The sequence below is a fragment of the Apus apus genome, chromosome 11, assembly GCF_020740795.1.
Source record: "Apus apus isolate bApuApu2 chromosome 11, bApuApu2.pri.cur, whole genome shotgun sequence".
Lineage (NCBI taxonomy): Eukaryota > Metazoa > Chordata > Aves > Apodiformes > Apodidae > Apus > Apus apus.
Window position 1 is genome coordinate 19,558,709 of NC_067292.1, and position 13,489 is coordinate 19,572,197.

Genomic DNA, 13,489 nt, shown 5'->3' on the forward strand with positions numbered 1-13,489 from the left:
TAGTGAAAGACTCTTGTTACCACACTCACATGTGCAGGGAAATTGCAGTGCATCCAAACAGATCTGGGCTCAGACAAGACTTTCCACTGCCTTCAATTCTCTGCTTTTCTCCCTTGGAGTTGCTCAGGCCTCTATTACAATACCTTGAAGGTGCTTAACAACCAGGTATTTCCCTTTTGTGTGGCAGGAGGGAAGTCACTTTTCCTTCTTCCAATAAATGGTCAATATTTAATTTAAAACTCCAAGCTGCCTTGAAAGGGCAGGAATGAAAAACTCCCAAGTCTGACTCTGAAAAAAGCAATAGTTGTTCATGTCTGGTGTTTCCCATGGAATTCCCTGTTCCAGCATACTGCTGAATTTACCAGTTTAATAGAAAGGATTCAGAGGTTTTGAAGATGTGTATCAGCAAATGGATGGATGTGTGTAGATGGGGAAAGAGCCAGAGATCTGGGAGAAGGGAGTGAGTGCCACATGGATGTTTTCTGTGAGCACTGGAAGTGCTGGAGTGAATCAAACCCTCCGACTTTCCCATGGGCTTGGGAGTGATTTCTTTGTTTGGCTCAGCTGTACTTCATGCTCCAGGGTGGAAAGGGTTATATTTCCTCTGTGTAAGAGGAAAAGATGGATGTTAGTCAGAGAGCCTGTCGGGCTGGTAAAAGTGACCTGTCAAGAGCTGACAGTGGATGAATGGAGTTACCTTGGAGATGCAACAGAAGACCAACAACCAGACGTTGAGGTTTTAATGAATGCCTGCCAAGCAAGGCAGAATGTGTGAAAACAGCCTGGCTGGACCTCCAGACAAAGGACTGAGGGATGCTGGAGGGACTGGGCTGAGGAAGAGGAGGAGGGATGGTGTGAAGCCACAGCGGAAGTCCCTCTGGGGCTCTGAGCCCAGAGGAGCCTTGTGGAAACACTCTATGATTCAGGGTGGCTTGTGTGCAGTCACTCAGCAAACCACTGGCAGGACCATGGGAAGTGTTGGGTTGTGCCCTGCGAAGTCCATCACTAGCCTGCTGCAAGTGTTCACAGGCAACAAGGAGCTGCTGGAGAGAGTCCAGCCCAGGGCACTGAGATGCTGAGGGGGCTGGAGCATCTGCCTGTGAGGAAAGGCTGGGAGAGCTGGGGCTGCTCAGCTGGAGAGGAGGAGGCTGAGGGGGGATCTGATCAGTGCTGATCAATATCTACAGGGGGTGTCAGGAGGATGGGCCAGACTCTTCTCAGAGGTGTCCAGAGACAGGCCAAGGGGCAATGGCCACAAACTGGAGCACAAGAGGTTGAACCTGAATATGAGAAAATACTTCTTTACTCTGAGGATGACAGAGCCCTGGGACAGGCTGCCTAGGGAGGTGATGGAGTCTCCATCCCTGGAGATATTTCAAACCAACCTGGAGATGTTCCTGTGGGATCTGCTCCAGGGGATCCTGCTCTAGCAGGGGAATTAGACCAGATGATCTCCAGAGTTCCCTTCCAACCACCACCACTCTGTGATTCTGTGAACTCTTGTTTCAAGTTGCTGCACCACAAGGTTCCCACCATCTTGTGATATCTTGTGATGTGTTGAAACCAAGCATGCCTCCTTTCTCATGGGCTTGGGTGGCCATCAGGGCTCCCATTACAGAAAAGTCTAGCAGGTCAATCTAGCTTGTTGATGACTGCCATCAAAAGAAGTGGCATCTGCACCAAACTGATTTCCATGGACGCTCAGAGAAAGATTGGAAAACTGTTTTGCCTCATGAGAGGATAATTGCAAATATTTGCATACGATAGCCTGTAATATCTAAAGCTAGAGGTGCTTGTCTGTGCCAGTGGGAGGAACAGCACGTGCTGTGTCGGGGTGCTTTCCTGGCTGGATAAGAGCATTTGTGCCAGCAGGGACTTAAGCCACATGGGAGGAAGACCACAGGGTGTCTGCCTGCCTGGTTGTAACTCTGAAGCCTTCATAAAATCATGGAATGGTTTGGGTCAGATGGCACCTTAAAGATCATCTAGTTCCAACCTTAGTAGGGACACCTTCCACCAGCCCAGGTTGCTCCAAGCCCCATCCAACCTGCCCTTCAACACTGCCAGGGATGGGGCAGCCACAGCTTCCCTGGGCAACCTGGGCCAGGCTCTCACCACCCTCACACCAAAGAATTTCCTCCTCATGTCCAACCTAAATCTCACCTCTTCAAGTTTCAATCCCTTCCCCCTTGTCCTCTCCCTCCCTTCCCTTGTCCCAAGCCCCTCCCCAGCTTTCCTGGAGCCCCTTCAGGCCCTGGAAGGTGCTCTAAGGTCTCCCTGGAGCCTTCTCTTCTCCAGGCTGAACACCCCAACTCTCTCAGCCTGTCTTCGGACCAGAGCTGCTCCAGCCCAAGGACCATCTCTGTGGCCTCCTCTGGACTCTACAGGAGCTCCACGCCCTCTTCATGTTGGGGACTCCAGAGCTGGACCCAGCTCTGCAGGGGTTTCTCACCAGAGCAGAGCAGAGGGGAACAATCCCCTCCCTGGCCCTGCTGGTCACTGTGCTGATGACACAGCCTGGGACACAGTTGGTTTCTGGGCTCCAGCTCACTGTGCCAACTCATGTTGAGCTTCTCATCCACCATCACCCCCAAGTCCTTCGCCTCTGGGCTGTTTTCAATCCATTGTATTCTTCAGAAACCAGGACCTGCCAGATAGGCTCTGCTGCACAAAACCCAGCACCATTCACACTGTTGCCAAATACAACTCCCAGCCGTGTCCCGAGCTGTTCCTCATGAGCTGTCCTAGCTGTGTCACTGCTGCTGGAACTGCCCTGTACAACCTGCTCTGGAAACAAGCTTTCCAGAGCTCAGGTTGGCCAGTGGTGCTGGCTCTGCTGCTGTGAGTCTCCTGGGTTGGATATGGGTCCATCCCTGGGAAAGGATTACATAACAGAAGGCTCCTATCATCACTGCTTGTTTATGGTGGGTTTGGGAAAGGCAGGAGCAGCCTTACAGCTCAGATCTTTCCATTGGAGGCTGCAGTTTGTCTGTGGACAACCTGTCTGCTCTGCACTGCACTAGCACTGATCTCAGGCCAGAAACAATTCGGGATGTTTTGGCTGCACTTTGTAGAAATTCTTTCAGGCTAATGGCATTTTGTAGAGGAAAAACAAAAGTATCTTAAGAGCCTGAGGTTTGAGGAGTTGGCTGTTGCACCCTGGCTGGATTTCTCAATGGAAAAATCCTGTGGGTTTCTGCTGTGCAGAGCTAGTTGTCCAGACCTGTTGTACTACCTCATGTCAACAAAATACTATCTAAAAACTTCAGCATGGTTCCCACAAAATGCTCCCATTCAGTTGCATTTTGTAGGTTCAAGATGCTGATAACCTGAGAGAAATAAATGTGAATCATGGAATGGTTTAAGTTGGAAGGGACCTTCAAGATCATCTAGTTCCAACCCCCTGCATGGGCAGGGACACCTCCCACCAGCCCAGGCTGCTCCAAGCCCCATCCAACCTGCCCTTCAACACTGCCAGGGATGGGGCAGCCACAGCTTCCCTGGGCAACCTGGGCCAGGCTCTCACCACCCTCACAGGAAGGAATTTCCTATCTGAAAGTGTGACAAGGACACCAAGTTTTGCAAGGAGCCTGGCTGGGAGGAGGGTCTGTGTCCTTCCTGCCAGGTTGTCTGCGCTGGGATCAGAGAGTGGTGAATCACAGGGACGTGCAGGGAGCAGCATTATTGTCCTGTGCTCCATATGGAGATGGCCATTATGGGTCCTGTGGAGAGGATGACTGAAGTGCTGCTGTCAGCCAGGTTGTGTTTGCATGAAGTGCTGGAGGAAGGACCTGATGCAAACCCCCTGACCAGACCTGTGTCCCCCTCCAGGGACTCTCTGGATGCCGCCAGCGCGCTCTACAACCGGGTTGATGAGGGTGTCCACCGCCTGGTGATGGTGTCCAACAAATGCATCCAGGAGCTGGAGCTGGTGATGGAGTTTGAGAAAGTGGAAGAATGTTTGAAGGAGGTAAGACCTGTGTGTTAGTTCCAGTGAGTGCCTGCTGCCACCCTCTGACTCTACACCCCGTAACAGGTGCTGGGGCTGTTGAGCTCTCCTGTGAAGATGTAGAATGATGCCTTTAAAAGAGCACCAACAACTGAACATTAGAATGGGGGACTTGTTGTCAGAAGTGCTGAGAACCAAGGCACTATTTGCCTGGTACCTCTTCACACCAAGGGAAAAAAGCTCCTGGTTGTTTCCTAGGATCCATCAAACCTCTGAAACAACTGTGATATTTTTCCTGATCACAGTGTAGTGGCTCTTTGCTAAGCAGTACACTTGGAGATAGGGTCTATTTTCACATTGGCCATCAAAAGTACCCTCCCAGCAAGACTGCTGAGGAGCCATCCTTCCTGCTCCACCTTGAGAAGCAGCAGAGTGATGGCATCAAGCTGATGAGGAGTCAGCGTGTCCCCTCTGGGCTGTAGGTCCTGCAGGGTTTGCTGTCATCCTGCTGCTGGATGAGCCACACGCTGCACACCCCAGGCAACTGCCCATCCCTGCTGTGCACTCTGTTGTTTAGATTCCTGGGCAGTGCTCAGGTCCCTGCTATCTGAGAAGCCCCAGGTGCACTCCTTCCCCTCTGGGTGCAGCCCCAGGTGCACTCCTTCCCCCCTGGGTGCAGTCTGCAGGATGGGGAACAGCCTCTTGTCCTTAACCCAAGAGCTGTGCTCGGCCCCCCCACCTCTCTGCACTTCCATGGGTACCCCTTGTGTGGTGCTCATTGAAACTCTTCACAGCCATGGGGGGACTGAAGCCAACAGGCACTGGGGTTCAGAAGGACCTTTGAGACCTCTGGCCATATAGACAGAGAAGCTTAAAGAGCTATAAAGTAGTTCAGGGTGAATGTCCAATGGGATCTGGTCAGTGTTGTAGATCCAGGCTGTGCTCCCTAAGCCTGAGCTCAGCCTCAGGATTAAGGAGTCAGTCTCCTTTGCTGTAACTTGTCAGCAATGAGAAGTTTTATATATCACTTATTACCCTCTGTGTGTGTGAAGGGTTCTGTGCTGTTTGGGGATCACCTCAGGGATTTTACAAATCAGTAGTAGGTCCAATTTCACTATTGCTCTTCTAGGATTTTGGGCTCTTCTCTGGAGAGGACTAGATTTGCAGAGGAGGCTGTAACTTACCTGTTGTTTTCACAGGCCAAGGTGGATCCAAGAGTTGTAATGACTTCCCAAGGTGGATCCAAGAGTTGTAATGACTTCCCATTTGGAGGCAGACACTTGGGCTCCATGCATTCTGTGTTCAGGGCACAGAGTGTGATGCAAGAACCTAGTAAAGACTCCCTTAACCACACAGGTTCCTAATACCAAACAGAAATGGAAAAAAGGCACAAAGGGAGGCTCTGCAGCCTGTCCCTGCTTTAAGCTGAACTTTTTGTGGTGCTTTTTGATGAAGCACTGGAACAGGTTGGCCAGAGAGGTGGTAGAGGCCCCATCCCAACATTTTTTTGATTGAATTGAGCTGAACTGTCCAAGCTCCCAGCTTACTTTGCTTCAGGTGACCAATGATGGCAGCATTGCTGGTGGCAGCAGCTCCTGCTTTTCAGCCTGCCTAGGAGCTGTAGGCACCAAGAGTGTCACAACTGCAGCATGGGTCACAACCTGGGAGCTCACCCCATCTCCTCCTCTTGCCAAGGAGCTTGTTCCATGGGCCCAGACTCTCAGTCCAGAAGACTAGGAGTTTCTCCTTGACCATAGAGTTCAGTTGGGATATAGATGGAGGTGGTACAGGAAAATAGGATGGATGAGCATTAGGAAACATGTAGTCTGCCTCCTCCCCCAGGTGCAGCTATGCCTGAAGCAGACAAGTTTTCCAGCCTGTTTTTAAAACCCTCTGTGGATGGAGAAGCTCTTACCCTGCCTGACCTCCTGTGTCTGCTTCACTTTCAGGACACTCTTAGTCAGTTGTCTACCCATGTTTGAGGATACAGGCTTATGGCCATGGTTGGGCTCTCTTGAGGAGCCTGCAGTTACTGCAGGACTTGGTGGCCACCTGCCTTCAGAAGAGCAGGGACTGAGAGCCCCAGAGGACTGGGAAGGGTTGCAGATGGGGAGAATCCATCAGTAGTTTCCCACTGACGTAGTTCATGTCAGAAAAGGGAAGTGGTGCAGGAAAATCTGGCAACAGGGAGATTTTATCCCACTCGGGGTAACAAGAATATCAGAATATCAGGCCAGCCTGCAGGTTGCAGTGCTTGCATTAGGCCATGGCTGACCTGAACCAGAGCCCAAGCAGCTACTTGCCCTGTTTGTGCCTCAGGCTGGTGAGCAACAGCAAAGCTTTGCAATTACTCAGTAACCTGAAGTGGAAAAACTAGCAGGAGGCTCCAGCTGAAGTGCCAGGATGGGGGGAGAAGTGTACATGCACATTCTTTCCAGTAATGAAATGACCAGCATTATGAGAGCAATTCCTTGCTCTTTCCACATAAAGGCCTACCTTGGTGAGTAGCACAGGGTGACTAATTGTGAAGCTTTTCCCTTTTCTCCTAGGTCAGCAGTTGGATTGAGAATGTTGGCAGAAAACGGCTGAAGGAAATTATCAACCTGGATGATTCTTTGGAGATTCTGCTTCAAACACAAAAGCAGTTCAGGGAGTTTGATCTTGTTGCCAGTGTAAGTGTTGTCTGGTTGGAAAAACATATTCTCCAGAGGCTGAGCTGGCAGCATCTGTGCCTTGTACGTGCTCAGCTGAATCTGTGATGCTAAGAGGGCATGGGTAGAGGGTTCATCACCAAGGTGTGTGTCCTTCCTTTGCACCACTTGGCTTCCCTGCTCTCCTCTTGTAGACAGAGCCACCAGCTCAACCCCTCAGTAGGTGGTATTTGTCAGCTTTGAGGAGAATAACTACTGTGGTGGAAGATGGATTTTGTTGTTGTTAATCCCTTGATGTGCTTGTAACACTGTCTTTTTTTTGATCCTAATTGACCTGTAGGCCTTTACAAGCTGCTGTGTGGCTCATGTAGATTAAAACAGAGGGCAGAACTCTCTAGAGTTCTGCTGTAAACAAGTGCACTCCTGCCTTAAAAAACAGTCTAATTAGCCCTAGCTGTTAATGACCTTGGAGACTGTCTGCTGCCCATGTCAGGTCTCTGCCCTTATACACAATCCCATTTTGCTTTCAGGAATATTGCAGAAGGGGGCAGGAAGCACTGAAGAAGATGGATCGATGGGAAGACTTCTCCTCTGTGGATGTAGGTTCTTACAGGGTGAAGCTGCAGAGCTACAGGGACCAACTGGAGGAGTTCTGCACTCAGCTGGATGAAAACAGGCACCGAATCTGTGAGACTGTCAGGCTGTATGAGTTCTTTGACAAGGTAAGAGAAGGCTTCTGCTGTGTGGAGAAGGGTGTAAAAAGCCTGCTGGGCCTCAGTCCAGAGCTCAGTTGTTGATGAGAGGTGTGAAATGTCTCGTGTGCACCAGCAGGGAGCTGGATCTGCAAAAGCCCCCTCATGGCTCGTGTGTCTGCAGTGATTCTTTTTCAAAAAAGAAGGGGTGGGTGTGTATTCCAGATGTCCACATCTGTTATGAATAGAGATCTTCTGCTGTCTGAGCTGTAGCTTGTAGGCCCCTCTCGTGGCCACAGTGGCAGAAGGATCATGGCAGGGTAGCTTGGACATCAGGGGCCCAGGGACTGCCTGCTTTGTGTCCAGCCATGGCCTCCAGGCCAGGCTGCCTGTGTTTGGTCCATGCTGATTCCTTACATGCTGGGCAGTTCAGCCTGCTGACACATCAGGAGTAGCACCCTCCTGCTCAGCCTTAAATACAGCCCAGCTCCTCCCTGCTGGAGACCTGCCTGAGGAGAAGGAGGACCAGGATGGGGTGCTGGGAAGTGTGGCTGAGGGAACAAGGGGACTGGGTTGGCCCAGATGTCTGAGAAGCAGGAGGAGAGGATCCATGTGGTGACTGTGCTGAGTCCCTGCCCTGCTCACCTGTTTGGGTTAATGCAAATGCACCTACTCAGCAGACCTGCAGTTGGATTTGCTGTCCTTTAATTTCTAAAGTTGCAGATGAATAAACAGTAGGATTTTCTAAGTGCCTTTTAAAATACAGCTCTGGCAAGAACAGAAGGCCAGGGAGCCTGTGCTCCATTTATTCCACACTTGTACAAACATTGGGTATTGAAGTTCTCAAATTCCAGAAAGGATAGACACTAGAAGTTAAGCTGTACCAGATGTAGGTGCCACTTTGTTGCTGTGTCTGAGCTGCCTTGGCAGCCAGAAGTGCTCAGGGAGGGGGGAGGAAATTGAGCTAAACATGAAAACATGGAGAAGCATCTTGTGGGAGGGAGGAGAGTGGGGAAGGCATCCCAGAACACTGCTGCTAGGACATGGGAGGATTGAAGGGGCTTGGTGGTGCTCTGCAGGTCCACTCGAGCTCACGTGCAGGTGGGGGACCCTCTTGCTGTGGGAATGAGTAATTTAAGTTTTATTACTTTTGATTTTTTCCCTCCTAGCAGGGAGAAAAGTGCCTTCTGGGCTGCAGGAGAAGGGCAGGAACCTGTGCTCTGCTTGCTCGTTGGCCACATGTTCAGGGGCTGCTCTGGTCCCTCAACACCCGTTGCCATCGTGGGGATCCTGGCAGAGATCCTGGCAGAGATGGTTTTGTCATCTTTCTTCTGATAAACTGAGGCACACCAAGGTGCCAGGTTTTGCTCAGCATCTTGGCAAGTCTGTGGCCAAACCAAATGTCAGTCTGGTGTGAACCTACTCAGCCCAAGTTGGGTCTCTCTGGAGCACAGACACGGATTGTTGCACACGATGGCTGCTTGGGTCAGGCTTGGAAACCACGTGGCAGTGGCAGCTCTTGGGCTGCCAGGGTGGTCAAACATGACTTAACAGCAGTGGGTGGGCTTCTACAGCTCCAGAGCCTCTCCAAGCCCATTCTTAGGGGCACAAGTGTTACACAGATCCCAACAATGGCCCATTTCTTTTCCTAGGGTCTCATGGCACTGCTCAAACACCTTCTTTTTGGAGCATGACAGCTGGGGGTGCAGTCCTTGACAGCAACATTCCTCTGGGTTGTGCCCTGGTTGTGCAGAGCCTTGGTGAAAGATGAGTGTGAGTGGCAGAGTGTGTTTGCACGCTGCCTTGGCGTGGAAGAGAGGTGCCTGGCTTGGTGCAGGAGGAGGATTTTGATCTCCCTGGTTTCAGTAGAACTATAAACAAAGCTGGTGTTATATTTCCAAGGTGTGTATTGTGAACTGGTGGCCAACTGAAACCAGGGGTGTGGAGGGGATCCATCCTGCAGCTGTAGGATGGGTGCAGAAATCACTGTGCAGGATGAAAGTTCTTTCAGTGCTGATGATTTTGATCTTGATCTGCAGAATGATTTCTGCCTTCCCAAAGCCAAGTCAGTGGTGTGGTCTGGGAGGCTGGGGGAAAGCTGGAATTTTTATCTAAACTGATTTCACTCTTTTGATGCTGTGCTGCTTTGACCTTCCTGCAGTGATCTTGTCAGTGCCTGGCTAACCCCCTTCTCCCTTCCTTCCTATCTGAGGGAACATCAACAGCAGGAGTTTAAACTAAGCAGTGTCCTCAGTTTTCCTTCTTGTAAAGAGCCTGTGGTGTGGCAGACCCCAGGATTCGGGGAAGGAGCCTGAGGATGCATAAGCAATGTGCCCAATGGTAATGAGCTGGCAAGCTGGGTTCTCTCCAAACCCCTCAGCATGTGCCAAGGGAGTGGAGCTCCCCGCACAGGGATGGTTGGATTCATCCCTCACACACCTCGCTGTCTGCTGGGAACAGGAGGCTCCATTCTGCTGGGCCACCTTCTGCATGTGGTGGGCAAGCGTTGTGTGGGGGGCTGCCTGTGGCTGCTGGATGGGCCCTGGGACAGGACAGCACAGCCCCTTGAGGTCTGTCAAGATGCTGTGCCGTGTCTTCCACTGCTTGGCAGCTCCTGGTGCTCTGTCAGAGCTCCCTGAGACCCGGCAGGCTGGGCCAGACCATGGGGAGGTTGCAGATGGGCTGGCAGGGTTCCCTCCCCACAGCCATGACCAGAGCCAAGCTGGATGTTTCCATTTGTCTCTTCTTCCTTTGTGGCAGGAGCTCTTGTTGCCTGACAGGGGCTGTGCTGAGGCAGGAGGAGGGTTTCCCACCCCTGACTGCAGGCAGAGGGTTGTTTTTCAGTACCATGGGCATACTCAAGGACTTGCCATCTTCCTGTGGCTTCATGCCTGGTCTTTCCACTGTCCCTTGCTTACTCAGTTCCAAGACTGTTGGGACCTGGCACCACACAGGACTTTGGTAGATCACAGGGAAGCTGAGCAAGCAAGGGTGTGTACCAGAATCACTGATGTCTGCACTGTTCTGCTCACAAGGGCAGCACCTAGTACCCTTCTCTCCCACCACCTATCCTGGCTCCACAGGCACACCATTACTAGAAGGAGCTAGAGCATGTCTCCTTCTCCTTGTTTACCTTGTCAACCTTCCCATCTTTTCCTTTCCAAGGCTTTCTTTGGGTGACAATTATTTCCCAGTTCAGTCTTACAGCCCAGTCCCTGTGTGCTCTTGACTTTGCCATCATCAAAGTGCCCAGCTGCTTGGACCACAGGCTTGGAGTGGCCAGTGTGTGAGCTGTGTGCCCTGTCAGGACTGCAGCTGCCTGCCTGGCAGTGACATGCCTGATGATCCCCAGCACTCAGCACTGTCCCTGCCAGCCCTGGGTGACAGCCAGTCCTGCAGAAAGGTCGTAGCTAAGGTGCCCCATCCTTGCTGGCAGAAGTCACTGGAAGAAATCACTGACCCAACCAGAAAGGGCAGGGTCCTATCAGCCCAGCTCAGCACCTGCATGCCCTGCAGTGAGGCTGAACCACCCCTGTCATTACAGGAGAGCCTGAGGCAGCCCCAGGGGCTTTTTCCTGCTCGTCAGGGTGTTGTGCAAGATGCTGCTTCTTCTGGTGCTCAGGGAAAGTATGGGTGTTGCCCTGCCGTGGCCTGGGAGCCTCTTGCAGCTTGGGCCCTTGCCTTGCATTGGCTTTCCAAGGAAAGCCACTCAAAGGCTGGTGCTAAGGATTGTTGGGATGAGGCTGGTCAAGAAATAGTAGCATTTCCCCTGGTGGGATTTCTTGGGGCTCTCCTGTTCCTTCAGTGACTTTTTGGGCAGCCACCCTTGGATTCCTTCCCCCGAAGGACCCCTGGCCATCAGCCTGTGCTGATACTGGTTCTTCAGTGGTCATCTCCAGCCATCCCCAGCTTCTTTCTGCTGCACACCAGGATCTGCTGCCTCTGAGCCCTGCTTGGAGCAGGCAGAGGGCTGCCCTACCCCTCTCCATCTGTGTTGACACCTGGTGGAGCAGGTTACCTCTGCTCACGTGTGGATCTGCTTCTCCTCCACTCTCCTCCTCCTCCTCCTCCTCTCCCTCCCCTCCTCAGCCACTTTGTTCTCTGTGGCTTAGAAAACAAAGCCTTTGGCAAGTGAAGGAGGTGCCTGCCCTTCCTGGGGGAGGGCCAGCTGGCCTGCATTTGATTATGGCAGCGCCTCCTCATCCCACCCCATTGTCCTTGCTGCTGTAGGAATGCCAGCCTTTTTGCGCTCCATCCCCTGAACAAGTGTTGCTGCCTCTGGGGCCCAAAGCGGGGCTGGGGCCCTTCACCCCATCCCTCTAGGCCCCTCTGGCAGGAGAGGTCCTCTCTGCACATCTCCATGCACCTTCCCTCCGAGTCCAACACACCCCAGCCTGACTCTGCAGCAGACAGACACAGCAAACCCTCTTGTAAGTACCAAGTGTCCGGGGCTGACGTGTGAGTTGTGTCGAGATTGTTTGGGAACAACATAGAGAAGGCTTTTTCACTCAGTTGCTTGTGCATGAATCAGAGTGCTTTGTGTGTGCCTTTTGTGTGCTCAGGCAGAGCTCTGTGGGTTGTGTGTGTGTCTTTGCATGGTCCCCCCAACTCCTGGGGTTGTGCTGTGTGATCCAGCAGTGCCTGCCCCCTCTGCTCTTTATCAGAGGATGGTGCATGATCATTTCTTTGGGCATAATTTCACCGTGCCCAGAAGCTGCTGGGGGGGTTGCATACCTCCAGGCTGGCTGGAGGCACACGCTGCTGCCTTTTGATCTGCCCCCACTTCTTATCGAGGTGTGGACAGTGCAAGAGGAGGTTGCTTGTCTCAGCTGCTCCCAGGTTTACTGGGCTCCTGTCCCACCAGTGCCTGGGACCTGCTGGCACAGCGTTCCCAGCTTCGAGAGATGAAGCTGATCTTAGATGTGACAGCAGAAATCCAGCATGATAAATTAGCTGACTTCCACAGATTTCCTTACCTCCCACTTCTCCCCAAGAGTCAGAACAGTGACCTGCTGACACCTTGTTTTCTGCTTTGCTTGGTTTCTGATGATGGACCAGATACAGTGTTGCAGATGATGGTTTTGAGGGGGAAAAAAAAATCAATTCTCCTTCAGGCAGTAAAGTTTTGGTGTTTCTTCTTGATGAGGAAAAGAAGCGTTGTGAGTGTTGGCCTGTGGGAAGCTGGAAAGGATCCTGGTAACTGGGACCTAAAACTGTGGGGTTTGTTGGGTTCTTTTTTCTATCGCAGGCTGTTTGGCCCAAGTTGAGAGTTAATGTTACTGGAAGGGTGCTGTGATTCCTTGCTCTGGGAATGTGCTTGGAGGAGAAGTGGAGAGCAGCACCCGAGAGGAAAAAGAAGCATTTAAGTGTGTCTTTCCTGTAGTTGATTCATTCTGACCAGGCAGGTCTCTGTGCCGGGGTGCTGGTGTCTCTCGGGCAACGCTGCACAGGGCAGAGGGTGGCTTTGCCCCTGAGCAAATGAGGTTTTCACCGTGGCTTGTAATAAAGTTTCTGAGAGGGGCTTAACAGGCACTGCTGTCTCCCACCTCTGCCTAGGGACTGGCTCTGCGTTTCTGGGGACTGCTGAAATTCCCAAACAACAGCTTTCAGTTCATTCCTGGGGCAAGAACTGAGGATGATGAAGGAAGATCCAAGCAGCACAGCAGGGAGGAGTACAGACCATGCCTTCCTGGTGCTGTAAAGCAGTTTTAGGGGAAGCCACCAGCAGTTCTGTCTGACAGCAGCTGTCTCATCTCTCCCTTCCCTTCCTTCCTCAGTTACACTTGTAAAGTCGTGCCCTCAGACAGACATCCAGCCTGAGTTGCTCTCCCATTTAAGGGGTGTCCTTTTTCATGCACTGCCTGAAGCAGCCGGGGAGGGGGGGATGAGCCTGGAGGTTGGAAAATTGATCCTCTGGCAGGGTTCGTGCAAGGTTAATGTGTGAAATCTCTCCCTGCACCTCCCTGCCAGGTTTCTGCTTGGAGAAGTCATCCTGCAAGGTTAATAAGCCTCTGAGGTTCACTTTCTCATCAGAAAGTGTTTGTTATCAGGAAGTTTTGCTTTGCCTTGGGAGATAGTTCTCTTGCACAAACAAGAAATCCTGACCATTCAAATCTGATCTGCAGCTTACAGCTCCCCTGCATTTTTCTACCTCACAAAGTTATTGATTTGGAAACTGTTTTATTAATTCTGCAGTA

General features: G+C 51.7%; 1 protein-coding gene across 6 annotated transcripts in view; it reads left to right on the forward strand.

Annotated features, from left to right (window-relative positions):
- The window catches only part of PLEKHG4 (pleckstrin homology and RhoGEF domain containing G4), a 93,746-nt gene that overhangs the window by 57,653 nt on the left and 22,604 nt on the right, over positions 1 to 13,489 (forward strand). For all 6 annotated transcript variants that reach the window (XM_051629327.1, XM_051629330.1, XM_051629331.1 and 3 more), the window contains 3 exons: positions 3,832 to 3,970; positions 6,499 to 6,621; positions 7,131 to 7,322. In XM_051629327.1, the coding sequence (XP_051485287.1) occupies positions 3,832 to 3,970; positions 6,499 to 6,621; positions 7,131 to 7,322 (454 nt within the window). The remainder of the gene's footprint in view (positions 1 to 3,831; positions 3,971 to 6,498; positions 6,622 to 7,130; positions 7,323 to 13,489) is intronic.